The sequence below is a fragment of the Orbicella franksi genome, chromosome 13 (assembly GCF_964199315.1).
Source record: "Orbicella franksi chromosome 13, jaOrbFran1.1, whole genome shotgun sequence".
In the NCBI taxonomy this organism is placed as follows: domain Eukaryota; kingdom Metazoa; phylum Cnidaria; class Anthozoa; order Scleractinia; family Merulinidae; genus Orbicella; species Orbicella franksi.
In genome coordinates this window covers 21,458,545-21,476,634 of record NC_138157.1, presented here as the reverse complement: position 1 = coordinate 21,476,634, position 18,090 = coordinate 21,458,545, and the positions used below count along the sequence as shown (strand labels likewise).

At 40.4% G+C, this 18,090-nt stretch overlaps 1 protein-coding gene and 1 pseudogene across 1 annotated transcript; both read left to right on the top strand.

Annotated features, from left to right (window-relative positions):
• Positions 1-2,161: 2,161 nt before the first annotated feature.
• On the top strand, positions 2,162-5,616 carry LOC145466020 (uncharacterized; annotated as a pseudogene).
• A 3,363-nt stretch (positions 5,617-8,979) lies between these two features.
• LOC145465791 (uncharacterized) lies at positions 8,980-11,052 on the top strand. The gene is made up of 2 exons (XM_081449549.1): positions 8,980-9,294; positions 9,864-11,052. The coding sequence occupies exons 1-2, from the start codon at positions 9,024-9,026 to the stop codon at positions 10,346-10,348; spliced, it is 756 nt and encodes a 251-aa protein (XP_081305675.1). The 5' UTR covers positions 8,980-9,023; the 3' UTR covers positions 10,349-11,052.
• The last annotated feature ends 7,038 nt before the right edge of the window (positions 11,053-18,090 follow it).

Here is an 18,090-nt window from a genome sequence, read left to right as displayed (position 1 = left end):
TACATGGTTAGCAGGGGACGTTAAAGAACCCACACGCTTATCGCAAAGAGTAGGGCACGTAGTTCAGGTGTTGTAGCCTGGCTTTGTCTCACGGGTTGGTGCCTCATATAGGGTTAACATCATTGCATCTTTTCCCCTTGGACAGAATTGTCCAAGAAAGATTGCCATGTCTATGTCTATGTGATCATCCAACACTTGAAAATTCTGGTGTGATAAATTACGATATGACGAAGATGTGAAATAATTTCCAAGCAAGATGGCGGAATTGCAAGGTTTTGGTTATGTTTTTCTGTGCTGCGACGCTTTTCTATTGGAGAATTGAACCTCTGAGAGGTTTTAATGCTTCGGCTAGCTCGGTTTGATTTTTATCATCTCTTATATTTCTATTTTGCAAAACAACCTTGCGCATACACAGCTACGTTTGAATCATGTGGTCTCAGAACGAGCATAAGAGATACTGATAAACCTAACCATCGAGCTCGAGAGACAAAAGCTCGACCAAATTGATGCAAGAAACAGGAACGTCTCTACACGTATGTATAGCTTTCGCGAAGTAAAGCTATGGCAGTCTCTGAAGAAGTGCTGGACGAAGAATAAATGTGATACATGCTTGATACGTACTTGCAAACAGTTCTCATCCAACAGCCCGGCCCGGCGTCACAAAATCAATATAGAATGCGAGTAAGCAAGGGCGGATTTAGGGGAGGGGCTGCGCCCCCTTTTTTTCTTGTATTTTTAAAGCGTTTTTGTAACCAACAACATCAGTCCGTCTAACCGTCTTTTGAGTGGTATTATTTAATGAAGCTTTCCTTTTATTTTATTCTCGGAGCTTTCCTTATTTGAAATACATTTTGTGTTAAATGAGATTTTACTGCCACGCCAGTAAAATATAGTTAATGGAGCGTGACGTACGTTCTGAATGAGCCGTTCATGGCGGCATCACTTTCTATAGAGCTATTGAGCAGTTATATTCCAAAGGTCAACAAACTGTAAGCGTTATCATAGCTAAACCTGAAACATTGTAGCTTTGTTATCTTCTGAACGTTATAACGTACCATAGTATTGGTGCAAAGCATTAAAGCACTATTCATGTTTAAGATGTTACACGTGTCAGGGTAAGCTGTTCGGTAGTACAGCCTTTTCTACTGGCTTACAAGCAGACGAACGTCTCCATATAAAAGCTCGGAAAACTGTTCAGAGTCCATTCTGAGTTCGTCTAAGCAACGTAGCTATTACTTATTGTAAATCTATCGTTTAATTTTTGTAAACCTTCCATGGCTCGCTCTCGCCGCTCGTCGAATACTGCTCGGGTCGCTACCAGAAGTGAGGACCTCTCGAAGCTATCCAGCGAGGTCCTCAAACTCCGTCTTCAATCGCTGAATTTGCCCATAACAGGCTCCAAAGTGCAACTCCTCGCCCGGCTCAAGCGAGCATCGACGGGAAAGGCCAGTCAATCTAAACGAAGACCTGGTCGGCCTCAACGCACTCGTCATACGGCGAACAAAACATCCACGCAACAGCCGTCCACTACAGCCAGTGAAATCGACGCCACTCAAGGCCGGCGTCTCAGCATTCCGGAGGACAGCGCCCTCTCCGACCGCGCCTCGCTGTCTTCTATTGAGGACATGCTGCAGTCAGATACAGAGGAAGATCTCTTCCATACTAATCACTCTACCGATCGAAGAGACGCCCTCAGTCCAGCGCAGCGTTCTGCCATTGAGGACATTGTATCCCGGTCCGTACACAGCGCTCTGGACGCCGTTCGTACAAACAGCGCCTTCAGCCCAACGCCCTCCAACCAAACTCTCGCAGCTTCGGGTATGGCGTCTCCTTTGGGTCTGTCGAGGCCAGTGGACCGTAATATGGAGGACAAAACTCTTTTCAGAAGTGGCTGGAGGCCTACATGGTGTACATGTTGGTCATTGTAACTGCCTATCCAAGACGGGCCCTTGAGCTGATTAAGTACCAGCAGATAATTAGTCGCGCGGTAACTAAATTCAAGGGTCTTGCTTGGCTTCCCTACGACCAGCAATTTCGTCGCCGTGCCTCTTCCAATTTGTCCCTTCAGTGGGACAAAGTAGACCTGGAGTTATGGACGTGACCTTCTCAGGCCTAGCTAAGCCCCATTACGGTATCTGCTCGAGTCCCTATCACGCTGAAGATGTCTGTCCTTCCGCTGACCCCTACAGAAAACAGCGTCGTTCCCAGACGGTGTGCTTTGACTTCAACAAGTCCTCTGGGTGCCGGCGCCGAAACTGCAGCTACCCGCACGTGTGCCGCCGCTGCTACTCAAACGGCCACACCGTCCAAGACTGCCCTCAGCAACAATCCAGTGGCCAAGCTCGGAACGCGGGAGTCCCCAGACCTAGTGAGCGAAGCAAGAAGTAAAGTGGAGCAGCAAAGGCGTCATCAGAAGCCATTAGTATCCTCACCTACTGACATTTATCGCTTAGATTTAGAATTAACTGATCATCCAGATCGTAATTTTGTCCTTAATTTGCTAAGTACGCTTAAAGAAGGCGCTCGTATTGGTTATTGTGGGCCGCGTTCAGCCCGGATTTCCCCCAACCTTATATCTGCGACGCAGCACCCTGATGTAGTTTCTGCCAACCTGCAAAAGGAAGTAAACTTAGGACGGGTGGCCGGCCCCTATCCTGCCCCTCCCTTAGCAAATTTCCAGTGTCATCCAGTGGGAGTTATTCCTAAAAAACACTCAAATGACTGGCGAACTATCTATCACCTCTCCTACCCACAGGGAAATAGTATAAATGACCACATTGCCAAGGATCCCTATTCCCTGAGCTATGTTCGGGTAGACGATGTAATTCATATCCTCCAGTCCCTGGGAAAGGGAGCCTTTATGGCTAAGACTGATCTTAAATCAGCCTTTCGCCTTATACCAATCCACCCCGAAGACTGGAACTTACTGGGTATTTTGTGGAAATCTCAATACTATGTGGACATGTACTTACCCTTCGGGCTTCGCAGTGCCCCGTTCATTTTTAATCAGCTCTCCGATGGGCTCGAGTGGATCCTAAAACATAACTATGGTCTCCAGCGGGTCAGTCACATCCTGGACGACTTCTTCATTGCTGAAAGTTCTAGATTAGCTTGTCTTACTAGCTTCAGCAATCTTTTACGGGTATTCATGTCACTTAGGGCCCCGTTAGTAGCGTCCAAGACCTTAGGCCCCTCCCAAGAAACAGAATTTATGGGGATCGTTTTAGATAGCATTCGCATGGAGGCCCGCTTACCCCAGGACAAACTTTCCAGGACTTATGACTTGCTGACATCCTTTAAGAAACGCCGCTCCGTGCGCCTGGTTGAGTTACAATCACTCATTGGTACTCTCCAGTTTGCGTGTAAAGTGGTAGTCCCTGGCAGGATCTTCCTTCAACGCGCCATTAATTTAACTAAGGGTGTCCCTAGTCGTTTTCATCACATCAGGCTTAACAGGGAGTTCTTTAGGGACCTCGATATGTGGAAAGTTTTCCTCTCCAAATGGAACGGGCGCTCCCTTTTTCTTGAGTCCACCACTACCCCCACTCCAGACCTAGAGCTCTACACTGACGCAGCGGGCTCCGTGGGGTTCGGCGGTTATTTTCAGGGAAAGTGGTTCCAAGGGCACTGGCCTCCCCATATGCTTTTGAACCGAGAGCGGGGTATAAGCATTGAGTGGCAAGAACTCTTCCCCATCGTTGTTGCCTGCGCTATATGGCACCCACTTTTCAAGGGAAAACGTCTGCAGTTTTGGTGTGATAATGAGTCAGTGGTATCTATCATAAATTCGGGGCATTCAAAAGCTCCCCTTATCATGGAACTGGTCAGAAAGCTTGTTCTCCTATCCATGGAACATAATTTTCTCGTACGGGCCCGTCATGTCCCTGGGGTTTCAAATGAGACTGCTGATGCCCTCTCCCGCTTTCAGATGCAGCGTTTCTGGGCCCTCGCACCCGACGCCGACCAGATTCCTTGTACCATCCCGCCTTCACTAATGACCCTTTGAGAGAGGAAGTGCTCACCTACGCTTCTTGGGGTCTTTCCAAGAACACAAATCGAGCCTACAGCTGTGGGGAAAAACGCTTTTTACAATTCTGCCTGATGAATCGTCTCCTAGGTCCAGACGGAGATGTCCTACCCGCCTCCGAGGGTACTCTTATTTATTTTGCCTCCTATCTCGCTAGAACGGTGCGTCATAGCACAATTTAACTCTATTTAGCAGCTGTTCGCAACCTCCATATCACTGCTGGGTACAGTGACCCTCTGAAGGGCAAGCTTCTTCTCCACAAGGTTTTACGCGGTATTCTCCGCTACCAAGGCGAACAGCGTATTCGCCGTCAACCGGTTACCCCTCAGGTTCTCTCGGCAATCCGTCCTGTTCTGCAATCATGGCTTAGCCCCCGGGATTTCTCCATGATCTGGGCCGCCTTCAATTTAGCCTTTTTCGCCTTCCTGCGATGCAGTGAATTTACCTACAGCAGTGTTCGCAAATTTAGACCGCTTTTTGATCTTTCTACTGATTGTATAGCCTTTCATCCAACACTGGCATGCCGGCAGCGCATGACGGTGCAGCTAAAATCTTCAAAAACAGATGTTTACAGGCGAGGGCAATCTCTCACCATCGCTCGCACTTCGTCCACCCTTTGCGCGGTGTCGGCTATGCGAGAGTACTTTCTCTTAGCACGGCCGCAACAGGGTCCCTTATTTTACTTCCAGTCAGGTAATTTGCTTACTCGGGGAGCGGTTTCGCACCTTCTACGGGACAGTTCGAGGGTCGCAGGTCTTCCTTACCAGAGTCTCAAGGGCCATAGCTTCCGCATAGGTGCTGCGTCGGTTGCCGCTGCTGCCGGCTTACCAGACTGGCTTATTAAAGTCATGGGTCGCTGGTCCTCAGACTGTTACCAGCTTTATATAAGAACTCCTCAATCTACATTAGTCAGTAGCTCCCAGGATGGCTAACATTGTTGAACGTTTCTCGGCGAACTAGCTTCTCACCGGCTTCCATGGCTTGGGGGGATGCATTGTCTTGCATGCATCAGTGGCGGTTAAGTCTGCGCAGCGACTTCCCCCAAGCTTGTTGTTTTTTCATCGCCTTTGAACATCGCTTGCTAACCGATACTCTTGTCCGATCCAGCACGTGCTGTCTGTCATTCAGCTCGTAGTGCTGGGGAGATAAGTGAGGTTGTTTTGTCACGCTATCGCCGGAAGTCGCATGGGCTAACCAAACGCAAGGCAGTGTTCCCCCATTAACGCCATCACGAGTTGTTCGTATTTGAGTAATAGCTCTGGTTCAATCGCAAGTCGCCACGGTTAACTTACTTTCGCTAGGAACAACGACATTAACAATTATAATATATTATCTCAAATATTCAAACAGAACATGACCTGAAAAATCCGCACTTTTATAAGCGTTTCTATCGGTGTGAAATGACGAGGAACACTGGACATGAATATTTGCCCTATCACGTCCCTTGTTAAACTTCACGACTGCTAATGAGTGAAATAATTTTTGAAGTTTACGAGGAAAGCAAAGAAGACCCCCTGTTTATAATGATATTTCATCGTAAACCACGTGAGTACGTAATTGTTCTTTTTTAGATCTGTATGTGTCTGTCGGCGGGCAACGTTCGAGCTCCTTGATCTACCTTTGAAAGTCAGACTGTTTGGTAATCATCTGCCCCAGCAAAAAGGCAAATGAATTAAAAATAATAAACTTAAGCTTACATTAAAGCACTCCATGTGATGATTTATCACAAAGGGTTTTGCGTAAACTGATTTAGAAACCTGAGTTAATTTCTGGATAGAAAATTCTGACATAAACGATTAGAATTAATTTATTACAGCAATGACAGTTTACTGATGATATTTCAAAAATGGATTACAGTCGAACCTCCCGTAAGCGTCCACCCAAAATGTCAAACCTGGTCGCTTGCGAGAGCTTACAGACCATATTGGGTCAAAATTTGACCTCATTAGCATATAGTAACTTACTTACCCAATGGGTTTTAAAATTGTTTTATTCATCCGAAAAGTCAATTTCGAGAAAAATCCTGTACTTCCCATTGAGAAATTTCCCTCTCTTGTGCTACCAAGGAATGCCATAATGTTACAACACCTTATTACCGTAGAATTCCGATAGTAACAGCCCCCGTTACTTTCGGATTTAGCAGCCAAAAGGGGCCATTACTTTCGGGTAGCCGTTACTTTCGGGTAACCGTTATTTTCGGATGGTTAAAAAACGTTTGTACGGTGCAGTAATTCACAGTCTTTTCTGAAATAAGAGGACACATAACACTACTAACCACCCACATAAATAAAGCAGACTGTATACAACAAAAAAGGTTCCAAACGTTGGTATTGTAAGACAATGTAACTAATTCCACTTAACTCTGCTGCCAGACAAAAACCGTAGAAATTATTTAAAGTTCAAGAAATGTTTAGCAAAGTTCGAAGTCATGATTTTAAATCCTAAGCTCGACTACAAAATTTAGAAAATTACTTGAGACAAAAATGGCAGGTTCATCATAGCCAAATTAATAACTGAAGGCACGCACTTAATTTTAGTTAACGTATATTCGCCTAACGATGTTAATCAACAAGTACTCTTTTTTAAATGATCTGCAAAATCAACTTCAAGAATTCCCGCATGAGAATATAATTATTGGTGGCGACTTTAACTGTGCTCTAACATAGTGCGATAAAAAGGGAGGAAACCCTCTCACACGAAAACTTTCAGTAATAAATGAAATTAAGAAGCTCTGCGAATTGTGCAATCTTTGCGACACATGGCGCTCTGTAAATCCTGACGCGTGTCAATTCACTTTGAGAGACAAGTCTTTTAAGGTGCAATGTCGGCTGGATTACTTTCTAATTTCCAACGAGCTGAACAGATTGTCGAATTGTTTTTACACCCAGTACCGATCATTCTGCTGTGCAACTTAATCTCATTTCTGAAGCATCTGAACAAAAGAAAGGACCAGGTTTTTGGAAATTCAACTATTCCCTTCTCGAAGATAATCCATACGTTTCGCGGCTACGTGAAAACCTCCCACAATTTAAAAGCAAGTATCAAACTGTTGAAGATCTAGGGCTACGTTGGGACCTTATTAAAATGGAAATCAGAAGCTTCACGGTTAAATACACCAAAATTAAAGCTCGAGAAAGACGTGACGAGGAAAAGTTCCTTCAAAATAGAATTAATGATCTAATCGCGAAAGCGAAAAAAAAAAAAAAAAACACAGAAACAATAAAAAAAATCATTTACGAGCTCAACTCAACCAAAGCACGTCTAAACAAGATAATAGGCTGATTCAGCAAGAGAACGGGAACGTCACTTGACGACGGCGCGCGCAGTACAAATACCCAAATATGGTCAAATTAGGACAGAATCCAGGTTATTCCGCGGGCCCTGCAGTCGTCATCTGACGTTCCCGTCCTGTTGCTAAATCAGCCTAATGGCTTACAAAACGCGCGGAACGATTCTTAGAAGCCGAGCCAGATGGCACGAACAGGGTGAACGTAACAGCAAATATTTCTATGGTCTCGAAAAAAAGAAACTACTCAAGAAAAGTTGTCACTAGATTAAAGCTGAGTGACGGCTTGAACACAACTAATCAATCTGGCATCTTAGAAGAACAAAAAAGATTCTATGAAAACCTCTATAAATCGCAAGTATCTTCCGCACAAAGTACCCACGACAACGACGTTTTCTTTAACCCAAGTGCCGTCCCCACTTTGAACGGGGATGAACAAGCTTTATGCGAAGGACTTATCAAAGAAACAGATGCGCTAAATGCCTTTAAGGATTTCTCCGCAAACAAAACTCCGGCACAGACGGACTGTCTGTTGAATTTTTAAAATATTGCTGGCCTGAACTGAAAAACTCAATTGTTGACAGTTTCAATCATGTTTTCCATAAAGGCTACCTTTCAATTTCACAAATGTGTGGAATTATCTCTCTCAAGACCCAAAAAAGAATAAGGATAAAACACTTCTAGAAAATCTTAGACCGATCTCACTGCTAAATGTAGATTATGAAATTCTCACCAAAGTTTTAGCCAAACGCCTAGGAAAAGTTCTTCCCAAATTAATAAATGCTGATCAAACAAGGTACGTAAAAGGACGTTATATTGGCGAAAATATTAGACTAATACAAGATTTAATGTTCTACACCTACAAAGAAAACCTCCTAGGAATGGCTATCTTCCCTGACTTTCGCAGAGCTTTCGACACTACTTAGAAAAAGTCCTTACCCATTTCAGTTTTGGTCCTAATTTCTTTCAATGGTTTAAATCTCTTCATGCTGACAGTTCCAGCTGCGTTTTAAACAACGGGCACGCTTCATGCTTTTTTCCTATAAACCGTGGCGTGAGACAATGCTGCCTACTATCAGGTTTACTTAAAAATATTGAAGATCCGATACCAGGATTCATCATAAAAGAGGTAAAAAACGTTCTCTGGTAAAATTGTTTAAAATTGTGAGCTTTCAACAGCCAGTCTGCTGTCTACGACGGACAAAAATGAAATGATAAAATAGACCTAAGAATTTTGAATATAACAAGCGAATGGCATATATTAAATAGAATACGTGTGAAAGAATGTGAGAATGCTAAAAGTGTAAAATTAGCGTTTGTTTAAAAGAATGTTATATTGTCCCGGCAGAGGGCACGAATTGTTGTCAGCATCGACAGTTTTCGTTGTGTGCCAGGATTCCAGCGTCTTTCTAATGCGGCTATTGCCTTTGTCAATTATCTCAGCATTGTTAAAGTCGATGGTGTGATCAAAGGTCCAGGCATGTTTCGCTACATTGGAGCCTTTAGCACATTGTTTAGTATTTCTGACATGTTCTTTTCGCCTTGTACTAAACGATCTTTTGTCTTACCCATCGTAACATGCATCGGTTGTGCACTTTACAACACCTCAAAATTTCTCATCAACATCTTAGCACCTATTCAAAATCGAAATGGCACTCACAGAAGTTCTCCAGTGATATAGCTGACATCAACATCTTAGATGATGAAACCATGGTCTCTTTCGACGTGGTTTCCTTATTCGCCGCTATTCCTGTAGAAAAAGTCTGTAACTACATCAGGAAGAAACTGGAAGATGATTATTCTCTCCATTCCAGAAGCAATCTAGACGTTGATGACATAATTTGTTTACTAGACTTTGTGCTGTCCAACAATTATTTCATTTACAATGACGACATCTACAAACAAATCCACGGCTGTGCTATGGGTAGCCCTGTCAGCCCCGTAATAGCCAACTTATGTATGGAGGAAATTAAAGAAGTGGGTATTGTCAGTTGTAATCCAGCAAATATTGTTTACTTGCACTCTATTGGTCTAAATGCATGATGCGACTGAATATCCACTAGCTAAAATATCTGAGCTATATTTGCCAATTTTCAAATCCTGCATGTTGCAAAAAATATTTGAAAGATAAAAAGTACAATACCCTCCTTTTGACTTTAAAAATATGTTCATTTACTTGTCATTGAACACTATCTGTTCCTCCAACTTTGCCCATTAGAATGCTGTTCTCTTCTCATAGCACAATCCGATTATATTTTCGTGTGAAATGTAATGCATTTCTGGGAAATTCTAATCCATTGTCATTGAAGCCAGGAGGTCCTTTTTTTTCATTAGTTTGTGATTTCACGAGGAGATAATCTCCTGGCATGAATCGACTTGTTTATGAACCTTTATAACTATGAAACTCTGAACATAGTTGTTGTTATGATTTATTTATTTATTTTATTACTATTATATATGAGCTAGAATCTTGTATTTGATTTTGGGAAGAATGCATGAACTTTGAGCAAATTCAGTCAATTCTGTGGTTCGTTAGTTGATGATGTACAGCAATCGATTCAACCCCGGTTCCACCCAAAATCTGGAAACGTTACGTAGACGACAGGTTTTGTGTCATCAGAAAGAATGCAGTTACTTCTTTTCATGACTCACTGAACTCTATCGACCCGCATATTTCCTTCACCATCGAGCACGAATCTAATGGCCAGCTGCCATTCCTCGACACCCTTATTTCTCGCGATAATGAGAGGCTCAACATTGATGTCTATCGGAAGCCCACGCACACGGACAGATATCTTGATTTCCGCTCACATCATCACAGAGAGCACAAAATCAGCACTGCAGCGACACCTTTACATAGGGCCCTAAAACTACCAAACTCGGAAGCTGGAAAAGCCCGTGAAATTGATCGCATTAGCACCGCGTTACAATCTAATGGCTACCCACAAAAAGTCACTGCTGATATCATAAGAAAGAAATCTTTGACTCCTCCAGTACCTTCACCTGGAGAACTAGTTGGGATGTTCTTCGGTTGAGCTGACCCAACGAATAGTCAGAGCTTCGCGGTCCTTCCCTTCATCAAAGGCATCACCGAGCCTCTTTCCAGAATTCTCAAAAGTCATGATATTCGAGTAACCAACAAGCCAATCAAGACACTACAACAAGAGTTCCCTGTTCCTAAGCTTCGACCTCGAGTCGACGACCAGTGCAATGTTGTTTACAAAATCCCTTGTGGGTCTTGTCCCTGGAGTTACATCGGCGAAACAAAAAGATCGTTTAGTACAAGGCGAAAAGAACATATCAGAAATACTAAACAATGTGCTAAAGGCTCCAATGTAGCGAAACATGCCTGGACCTTTGATCACACCATCGACTTTAACAATGCTGAGATAATTGACAAAGGCAATAGCCGCATTAGAAAGACGCTGGAATCCTGGCACACAACGAAAACTGTCGAGGCTGACAACAATTCGTGCCCTCTGCCGGGACAATATAACATTCTTTTAAACAAACGCTAATTTTACACTTTTAGCATTCTCACATTCTTTCACACGTATTCTATTTAACATATGCCATTCGCTTGTTATATTCAAATTCTTAGGTCTATTTTATCATTTCATTTTTGTCCGTCGAAGACAGCAGACTGGCTGTTGAAAGCTCACAATTTCAAACAATTTTACCAGAGAACGTTTTTTACCTCTTTTATCAGGTTTACTGTTTGTCATTGGCCTTGAACTTCTTGCTAGAGCCATCAAACGTGGCATCTTATTAAAGGAATCACAACCGGGGAAAAAGAAATAAAAATATCTATGTAGGCAGACGACACCATTGTTTTTGTATGCGACCTCGACTCAATAACGCATTTACTAAATATGCTAGAGAAATTTGCTTCTATTTCCGGTTTACAAATCAACACGTCAAAAACTGAAGCTTTGTGGCTTGGCCTTTGGAAAGACAGACAAGACACCCCCCCTTTGATTTTAATTACCCACAAGATCCTATTTGTGCAATAGGCGTTTTTTCCTCATACAACACGCCTGGGGCGGACAAATTAAAACTTCCGTGACAAGTTACGTAACATGGGAAAAGTTTTGAATGCTTGGGAATGCAGAAAAATTACGTTAATCGGAAGAATTAACATTGTGGAAACTTTAGCGCTATCGAAACTGATCTTTAACGCCTCTAACCTCTACGTACCACCTCATGTCATTGACGAAGCCAACAAATTGATTTTTGATTTTATTTGGGAAGGCAAGCCTCCAAAAATAAAAAAAAGCACAATCATAGGTGAGAAAGTCTACGGTGGTCTTAAGATGATTGATTTTGGCATAATGGAAATTGCCTTTAAAACCTCATGGATTCAAAGGATACAACAAAACTCTGATGCAGGATGGAAAGCTACACCAGAACGCTTGCTTGGCGACCTCGATGGCCTTGCCTTTTTATCTCACTGCCGTTATGATATAAATTTAATTCAGTTACACAACCTACCTCCTTTTCATCGTTCTGTGCTGAAATACTGGCAAGACTACAGATAAGATTTCACTGATGACAATACACAGATTCAGAATGAGATAATTTGGAATAACAGTTACATATTAATAAACAAGAACACAATTTTCTTCAAACCGTGGTACCAAAATGGAATCATACGCTCGCAAGACCTGCTTGATGTTGATTGCACCTTTCTATCCCTCCAAAAATTCCAACAAAAATTGCGGCTACATGTTCCCTTTACCAAATATCATTTTTTTAAATTTATTTTTAAATGAAGCACTTTATTAATACACCTAAAACACACGTACATTACACTTACATGCGCTGTTGAAGTTATACAATGTTCAATAACTTTTCTCATACATAAAAGAAAAAGAAAGCGTGACAGCTAAGTAACTACACAGAACAAAAAAAAAAATATAATATACAAAATATACAAATACAACAAAAAAAAAAAAGAAAGGGGGGGTCTATGCATTAGCTTTAAGTATTACAATTTTTTAACACTGCATTATAGATATTAATTGAGAGCATTTTTGGATTTACTACGTTAACCTTGTATTGTAATAACTCTGTTAATTAATCAACTTAATACCCCATAAGTGGTGTTTTTTAGATAAGCGATTTTACGTTTAAGCACATTTTTCTAGTTTCCATTGAATAATCAGTTTGTTTACAAGTTCATCTAGAGACAATTCTTTCTGAAGATATTTAGAAGTATAGATATATTGTTTGACCAGGATGATGAGCAAATCTAGCTTGCGTTTTAAAGGATCTGACAGCACATCAGTCACGTGACATGTGTCATGAAAAGCAATTTGTTCTTTTGAAAGTATTATCTCAGTACTTTGAGAATGATTGAACCATGATATAATTTGTGAATAAAGTTTTACAGACTCCTTGCAATCAATAAACGTATGTTCTATTGAATCCGCGTTAAAGCAATATATACATTTATTGTCCTCGGCTAAATGATATAGTTTAAGTTCTTTCTTCGTTACAATTGTTCTATGTAAGAAACGAAAACAAAATTGGCGAAGTTTATTGTCCTTAGTGAGGCGATATATATATCTTGAAAGCATCCAATCCAGTCACCAAGTTTTTCAGGAAATTTACTCTGCCACTTTTTTACACCACTCGGGACAATAGGGGTATGATTATTAAACAATTGGTAATAATTTTTGCAGCGTGCTTCAGCCAGATTAATTAGAGTTTGATTTGAAAGAATGGATGGGGAGGTCGAAGAAAAATCAGCTGCAGGTATAAAAGTTTGAGTTGCTCTCCTTTTCAACTCAGATGGAATGGCTGAAATTAGCTGAAAGTAATGCATATAATTTGTGGTGATGTTAAACTTGTTGCTGAACTCTTCATATGATAGAAACTTTCTCTTAGAATTTAGCACATCCTTTATCGTCACAATTCCGCGTTCAAACCACGATTTCCAAAATAGAGTTGCATTATCTATAATTATTGAATTGTTATTCCAAAGAATGAGTTCGCCATTTGGAAAGATGTTAGCTGTATTTTTGAGATCTTGAAAATATTGAAGAAGTTCTCGATAAAAGAGTGGCAGACCTGTTTTCAAAAGTTTTACATTATAATTACACTTAAGGAGAAATAATAAACCACCATAATTTCGAAAATAGTAATTAGGGATTACCTTCCATTTATCGTCAGACTCGCCTAGTAATCTACCAATCCAAGCCAAGCTTAATGATTCAACGACCATGTAAAAATTAACAAAATTAATTCCTCCTTCTGCTACTGGTTGATACATAACCATTCTTTTTATTTTGTCTTTCCTGTTTTTCCATAGAAAGGCGAACAGATTCTCTTGAACTGTCTTAATAACCGATTCTGGAACGGTCAGCATAGATGCTGCATACACTAGCTGTGATATACCTAAAGCTTTCACCAGTAAAGACTTGCCATATATTGTAAGGTCTCTTGAAAGCCATAAATTTAATTTTGTTTTCATTTTGTTGATCTTATCATAAAAATTTTTCTCAGTACATTTACTTTTGTTGTAGGATAAATGGACGCCAAGAACTTTAATGGGTTCTTTAGTTGTTTTAAAGTCAAGTACTTTCAAATTACTATCTTTCATAGAGCCGATCCACATAACTTTAGTTTTCTTCTTATTTAATTTCAATCCAGAAATAATTCCAAAACAATCCAAGATCTGTAAATGGGGTTTGAGAGATTCAACATTTTTCGTTATTATAGTGGTGTCATCAGCAAATTGTGAGATTTTGATCACCTGGTCATCTGGGAGGTCAACGCCTCTGCAGCTTGGTTCTTGGCGTATCTTTATTGCTAGCAGTTCCACCGCAAGGATAAATAAGAGAGGACTTAGCGGGCAACCTTGACGAACTCCTCTTGATATATTGAAATAGTTGGTCAAAAATCCACCATTTATAACTGCGCTTTTTACACCATTATAAAAGATTGATATCCATCTTTTGACATTTGGGCCAAAATTGAAAACATTCAAGGCTTTAGCAATAAGATCCCATTCAAGGCTATCAAAAGCCTTCTCGAAGTCTATAAAAAGGAGAAGTCCCGAGGTCTTTTTAGCATTTAGATATTCCATTATATCGCTTAAAAGTCTTATGTTCTGGCCTATATACCTTCCCTTAACAAATCCGGTTTGATCTGAATCAATTAATTTTGGTAGGTATTTTTCTCTTCTTTTTGCCAAAGCTTTAGTCAAAATTTTATAATCAATATTTAGCAGTGATATTGGACGCCAGTTGGAAAGTTCGGACAGATCCCCATCAGCTTTTGGTATTAACGTTATTATTCCCCTCCTTTGAGAAATAGATAAAGACCCACCTTGAAAAGCTGCATTATAAGAATTTACCCTTTCTTAAGTAATAAGATTGATACCCTTGGGCAAATTGTTCTTAAAAACAAACAGCTGGAAGAGTTTGATAAGAAGTGGAAGAATTTCACCTAACCCGTTTTCTTCAGTTTTTGTTTTATTTGTTTCCGTTTGACGTTTACACTTTCATGTTAAATTTATATTTTTTTCATCCTCTTTTTCTTTTAATCGATACAATGTAAATTCAACACATATTATCCACATAATTGTAACACACTTTTGTATCTTAGCTTTACGTTTTGCTATTATATTGCTTTGCTGTATGTATAGGCGTGATCCTTTTTTTTTTTTCACTTTACAATTTTTTTCTCTTGTAAAACTGTTGTAACTATCTTGTGTGTTAATAAAGCATTTAAAAAAAAAAGTTCGAAATCAGATCACAAGTCCCTCTTCACAGTGTGTGAAGAGCGAACTAAATGATTTTGTTGAGGTTTTTCCACGTTTTTTCTTGGTGGCAGCGTGGCCGAGGTTTAGGGCGCCGGACTTGAAATCCGGAGGTCGCGGGTTCAAGTCCCGCTCTGACCACTAAGCTGGGGTTGTCTCTCGGTAGACCCTAGTTCAACTCCTCGGTCATGCTTGTAAATAGCCAACTGGTCTGCCTTCCGCCAGTTGGGATTTTTAAGCCTGTTATGTTTAGTTGATATATTTGTTTCTTTCAGTTTAAGTGGCATGCCTGTGAACTAGCTAGGTGCAGCTAAGCGCATTGACCACTATAAAAAACAACATTTGAACATTTTGAACATTTTTTTTTGAGTGTTCAGTTCTGCATCCCGACCAGTTTCTAACGGGAAAAGTAACTGCGAGCGAAAGAAGGGTTCTTTTTACTAAATGGACGGGGCAAGCTTGGCAAGACATTTCTTGCCGTCTCTGGTCCGAGATACAGTTATTCGTTTTTTCGTGAAATGCGGAATCGCCTTGCCAACGTCAGGGAAACGCGATAGCGAAGTCAATCTTAGTGGCCTGGAGAACTATACAACGGGCCACTCGAGCGACGAGGAGCACATTTGGTTCCATGATGATGAATAAATGTGACAACAATTTAAGACTGTACGATGAAACGCGCGAAGATTTTTATGGTTTCAATGTAAATAATAAAAAATCATTTATCACATTCCAATGGCGTTAAGTTGAAACCTGTCATCTTATTGATTTGTTTCAGTTGTACACAGCGTGGCTACCATCCACAGTCCAAAGATTTTCTTGCGTTCTTGTCATCTAATGCAAAGTTGATTTAAACTGCGCCCTATAGAGTCTTTACCCCCGCAATACAGGCATTCGTCATCAGCTTTGATGCCGAATATGAATAGTTCTTTCCTAGTTATCACGATTCTGTGAATTAGTTTAAACTGAAACTCTTTTATCCGAGTTTCCTTACAGATGTTTTTCAGTGACTTGAAAATACTGGTCCACGAATCCTTATTTATAGAGAAGTTTTCACTCCAACGTTTGGGGCCAGTTTGAACATGGGTGTGAGTCTTGGAAACAAGCAATTTATAGAAATCTCTTGACCTTGCCGTGCCAAAATTCACTTGTGCTGATTCATTCAGAGGAAAAATATTGTCCTTACTGGTAAAGAACGATTTGCTAAAGGTGTCAGGTTGTTTGGATAAGGACAGGAGGTGCCTAGGAATGGCGCTGAGCACTTGATAATATTGTAGAAAACTGGTTTTGAGTTAATATTTAAGTGAGGATACTCGAAAACTTAATAGATTGCCGGTTTCATCTAATAACTCCATAATGGCAATAATACCCTTTTTAAACCAATCACTCCAAAAAATTGGTTTCCCGCCAATAAGTATTTCTTTGTTGTTGAATCGAATAATATTATGTCTTGTTTTTGATAATAATCATAGCGGAGCTCCGGCGGCCCCAAGGGCCGCCCAAGCGGAGCCCCATACTCACATGGTAAAGAAAAGGAAAGCCATGAATGGATTTTCTCATGGTTTTCATGGCTAGAGGTATTGTTCGTGGGTGCGTACGCACGACGACGACGACGACGGCGGCGGAGTTGTCCAACATGGCGGCCGTATTCCAGCTAATAGGTTGACAGAGGCATGTATCCTCGGATTGTAGCGGAAAAATGCTTTCTTTTCTAGGCGGGATTTTTAAAGAAAAGAAAACTCATTTCAACAAACGATAGCGGAGGTTGATCTAACGATAGGTTTGTACTGAAGCAAGGAATTAAGATAACAATAGAAAGCAAGAATTAACAGGCTGCAAGTCTTCGCCTGGAAGATTTACACTGGCCGAAGTGAATTGCCAACTTGCGGGTAAGTGACTTGTTATGGCGTTTGCTATAATAACTATCAAGTTGCCTCGGAGAGATAAGCTTATTTTCAATAGGAATCTTTTTTTTGAGTCCTCTTTATCTGAAGCCATGTTGTGAGACATTTTATAAATTACAATCATTTTAATTTCGGTCATCTCTGTAACATTTGTTTCACTTCTGACACTCAGTAAGTACACTCAGGAAGTACAATGTATAACAATGCAAGGAACGTCATCTGTTGGTGTGCAAAGATTATAATAAATTATAATTGATATGCCTTTGTATGAATAACAGTGGTGTTCAAGTAGCAGCAACAGTATGATTACATGCCTGTTCCCGTCAGTCAATATATGAACAGCGTACACATGGTTAGTCTGGATTAAAACTTCAATGAAAGATTTTCAAAGCAACCATGGCCAGGTGAGATATTTCTAGAGGAATATAAATTTAAGGTCCTTATGATTGCTTATAGGCAGTGATTTTTATTGTAAACAATATCTTGCTGAGTGTATTTTTCTTGTGTACCAATTGTTGTAGAACACAGAGACCACTGTGTGTGACAGAGATATTAATGTGTGAACGGTTCTATAAACAAATATATCTTGGAAACTAAATTAATTCATCATGGATGCAGCTTTTGAGAGATCCCCAATATTAATGGAACATACACTGTACATACACAAGAGTTCAGTTAATTAATTCATTACTTAAGATTGTAATGCTTTGTTTGGTTTCTCTGGGTTTACAGACAACTTGATGCGATTACAATTTCTGCACTAAGTTCATTGGACAAACTGACTTGGAAGTTGAGTTCTGCAACCCATCCTGTGTGTAGTAATATCATAGCTGCAACATTGTGACAGCTACACTGTATTACATTTTTAAGAAACACATATATTAACTAATTAATCAGTTTTTCTTAGAGATAATTATCTCATGATTTATTTTAATAATTGCTTTTTTTAAATCAATTTTGTGATAATCTGCATAGGGCATGGAATAAACTAATATCTTGCCAACATGAAATGGAGAACTGGGTCTTATGCAAAGTTGCAGGATTAGTATTTTTGTGAAAAGAAAGGGTTTGAGAAATTTGTGACATTCTACAGACAGCTTTGCCATTCGCA

Excerpts from the sequence above, each read along its gene's own strand:
- LOC145465791 (XM_081449549.1), top strand. The coding sequence starts at position 9,024 with ATGGTCTCTTTCGACGTGGTTTCCTTATTCGCCGCTATTCCTGTAGAA. Across the intron at positions 9,295-9,863 it reads GGAGGAAATTAAAGAAGTGG|CAATCGATTCAACCCCGGTT; the intron begins GTATTGTCAGTT and ends GATGATGTACAG.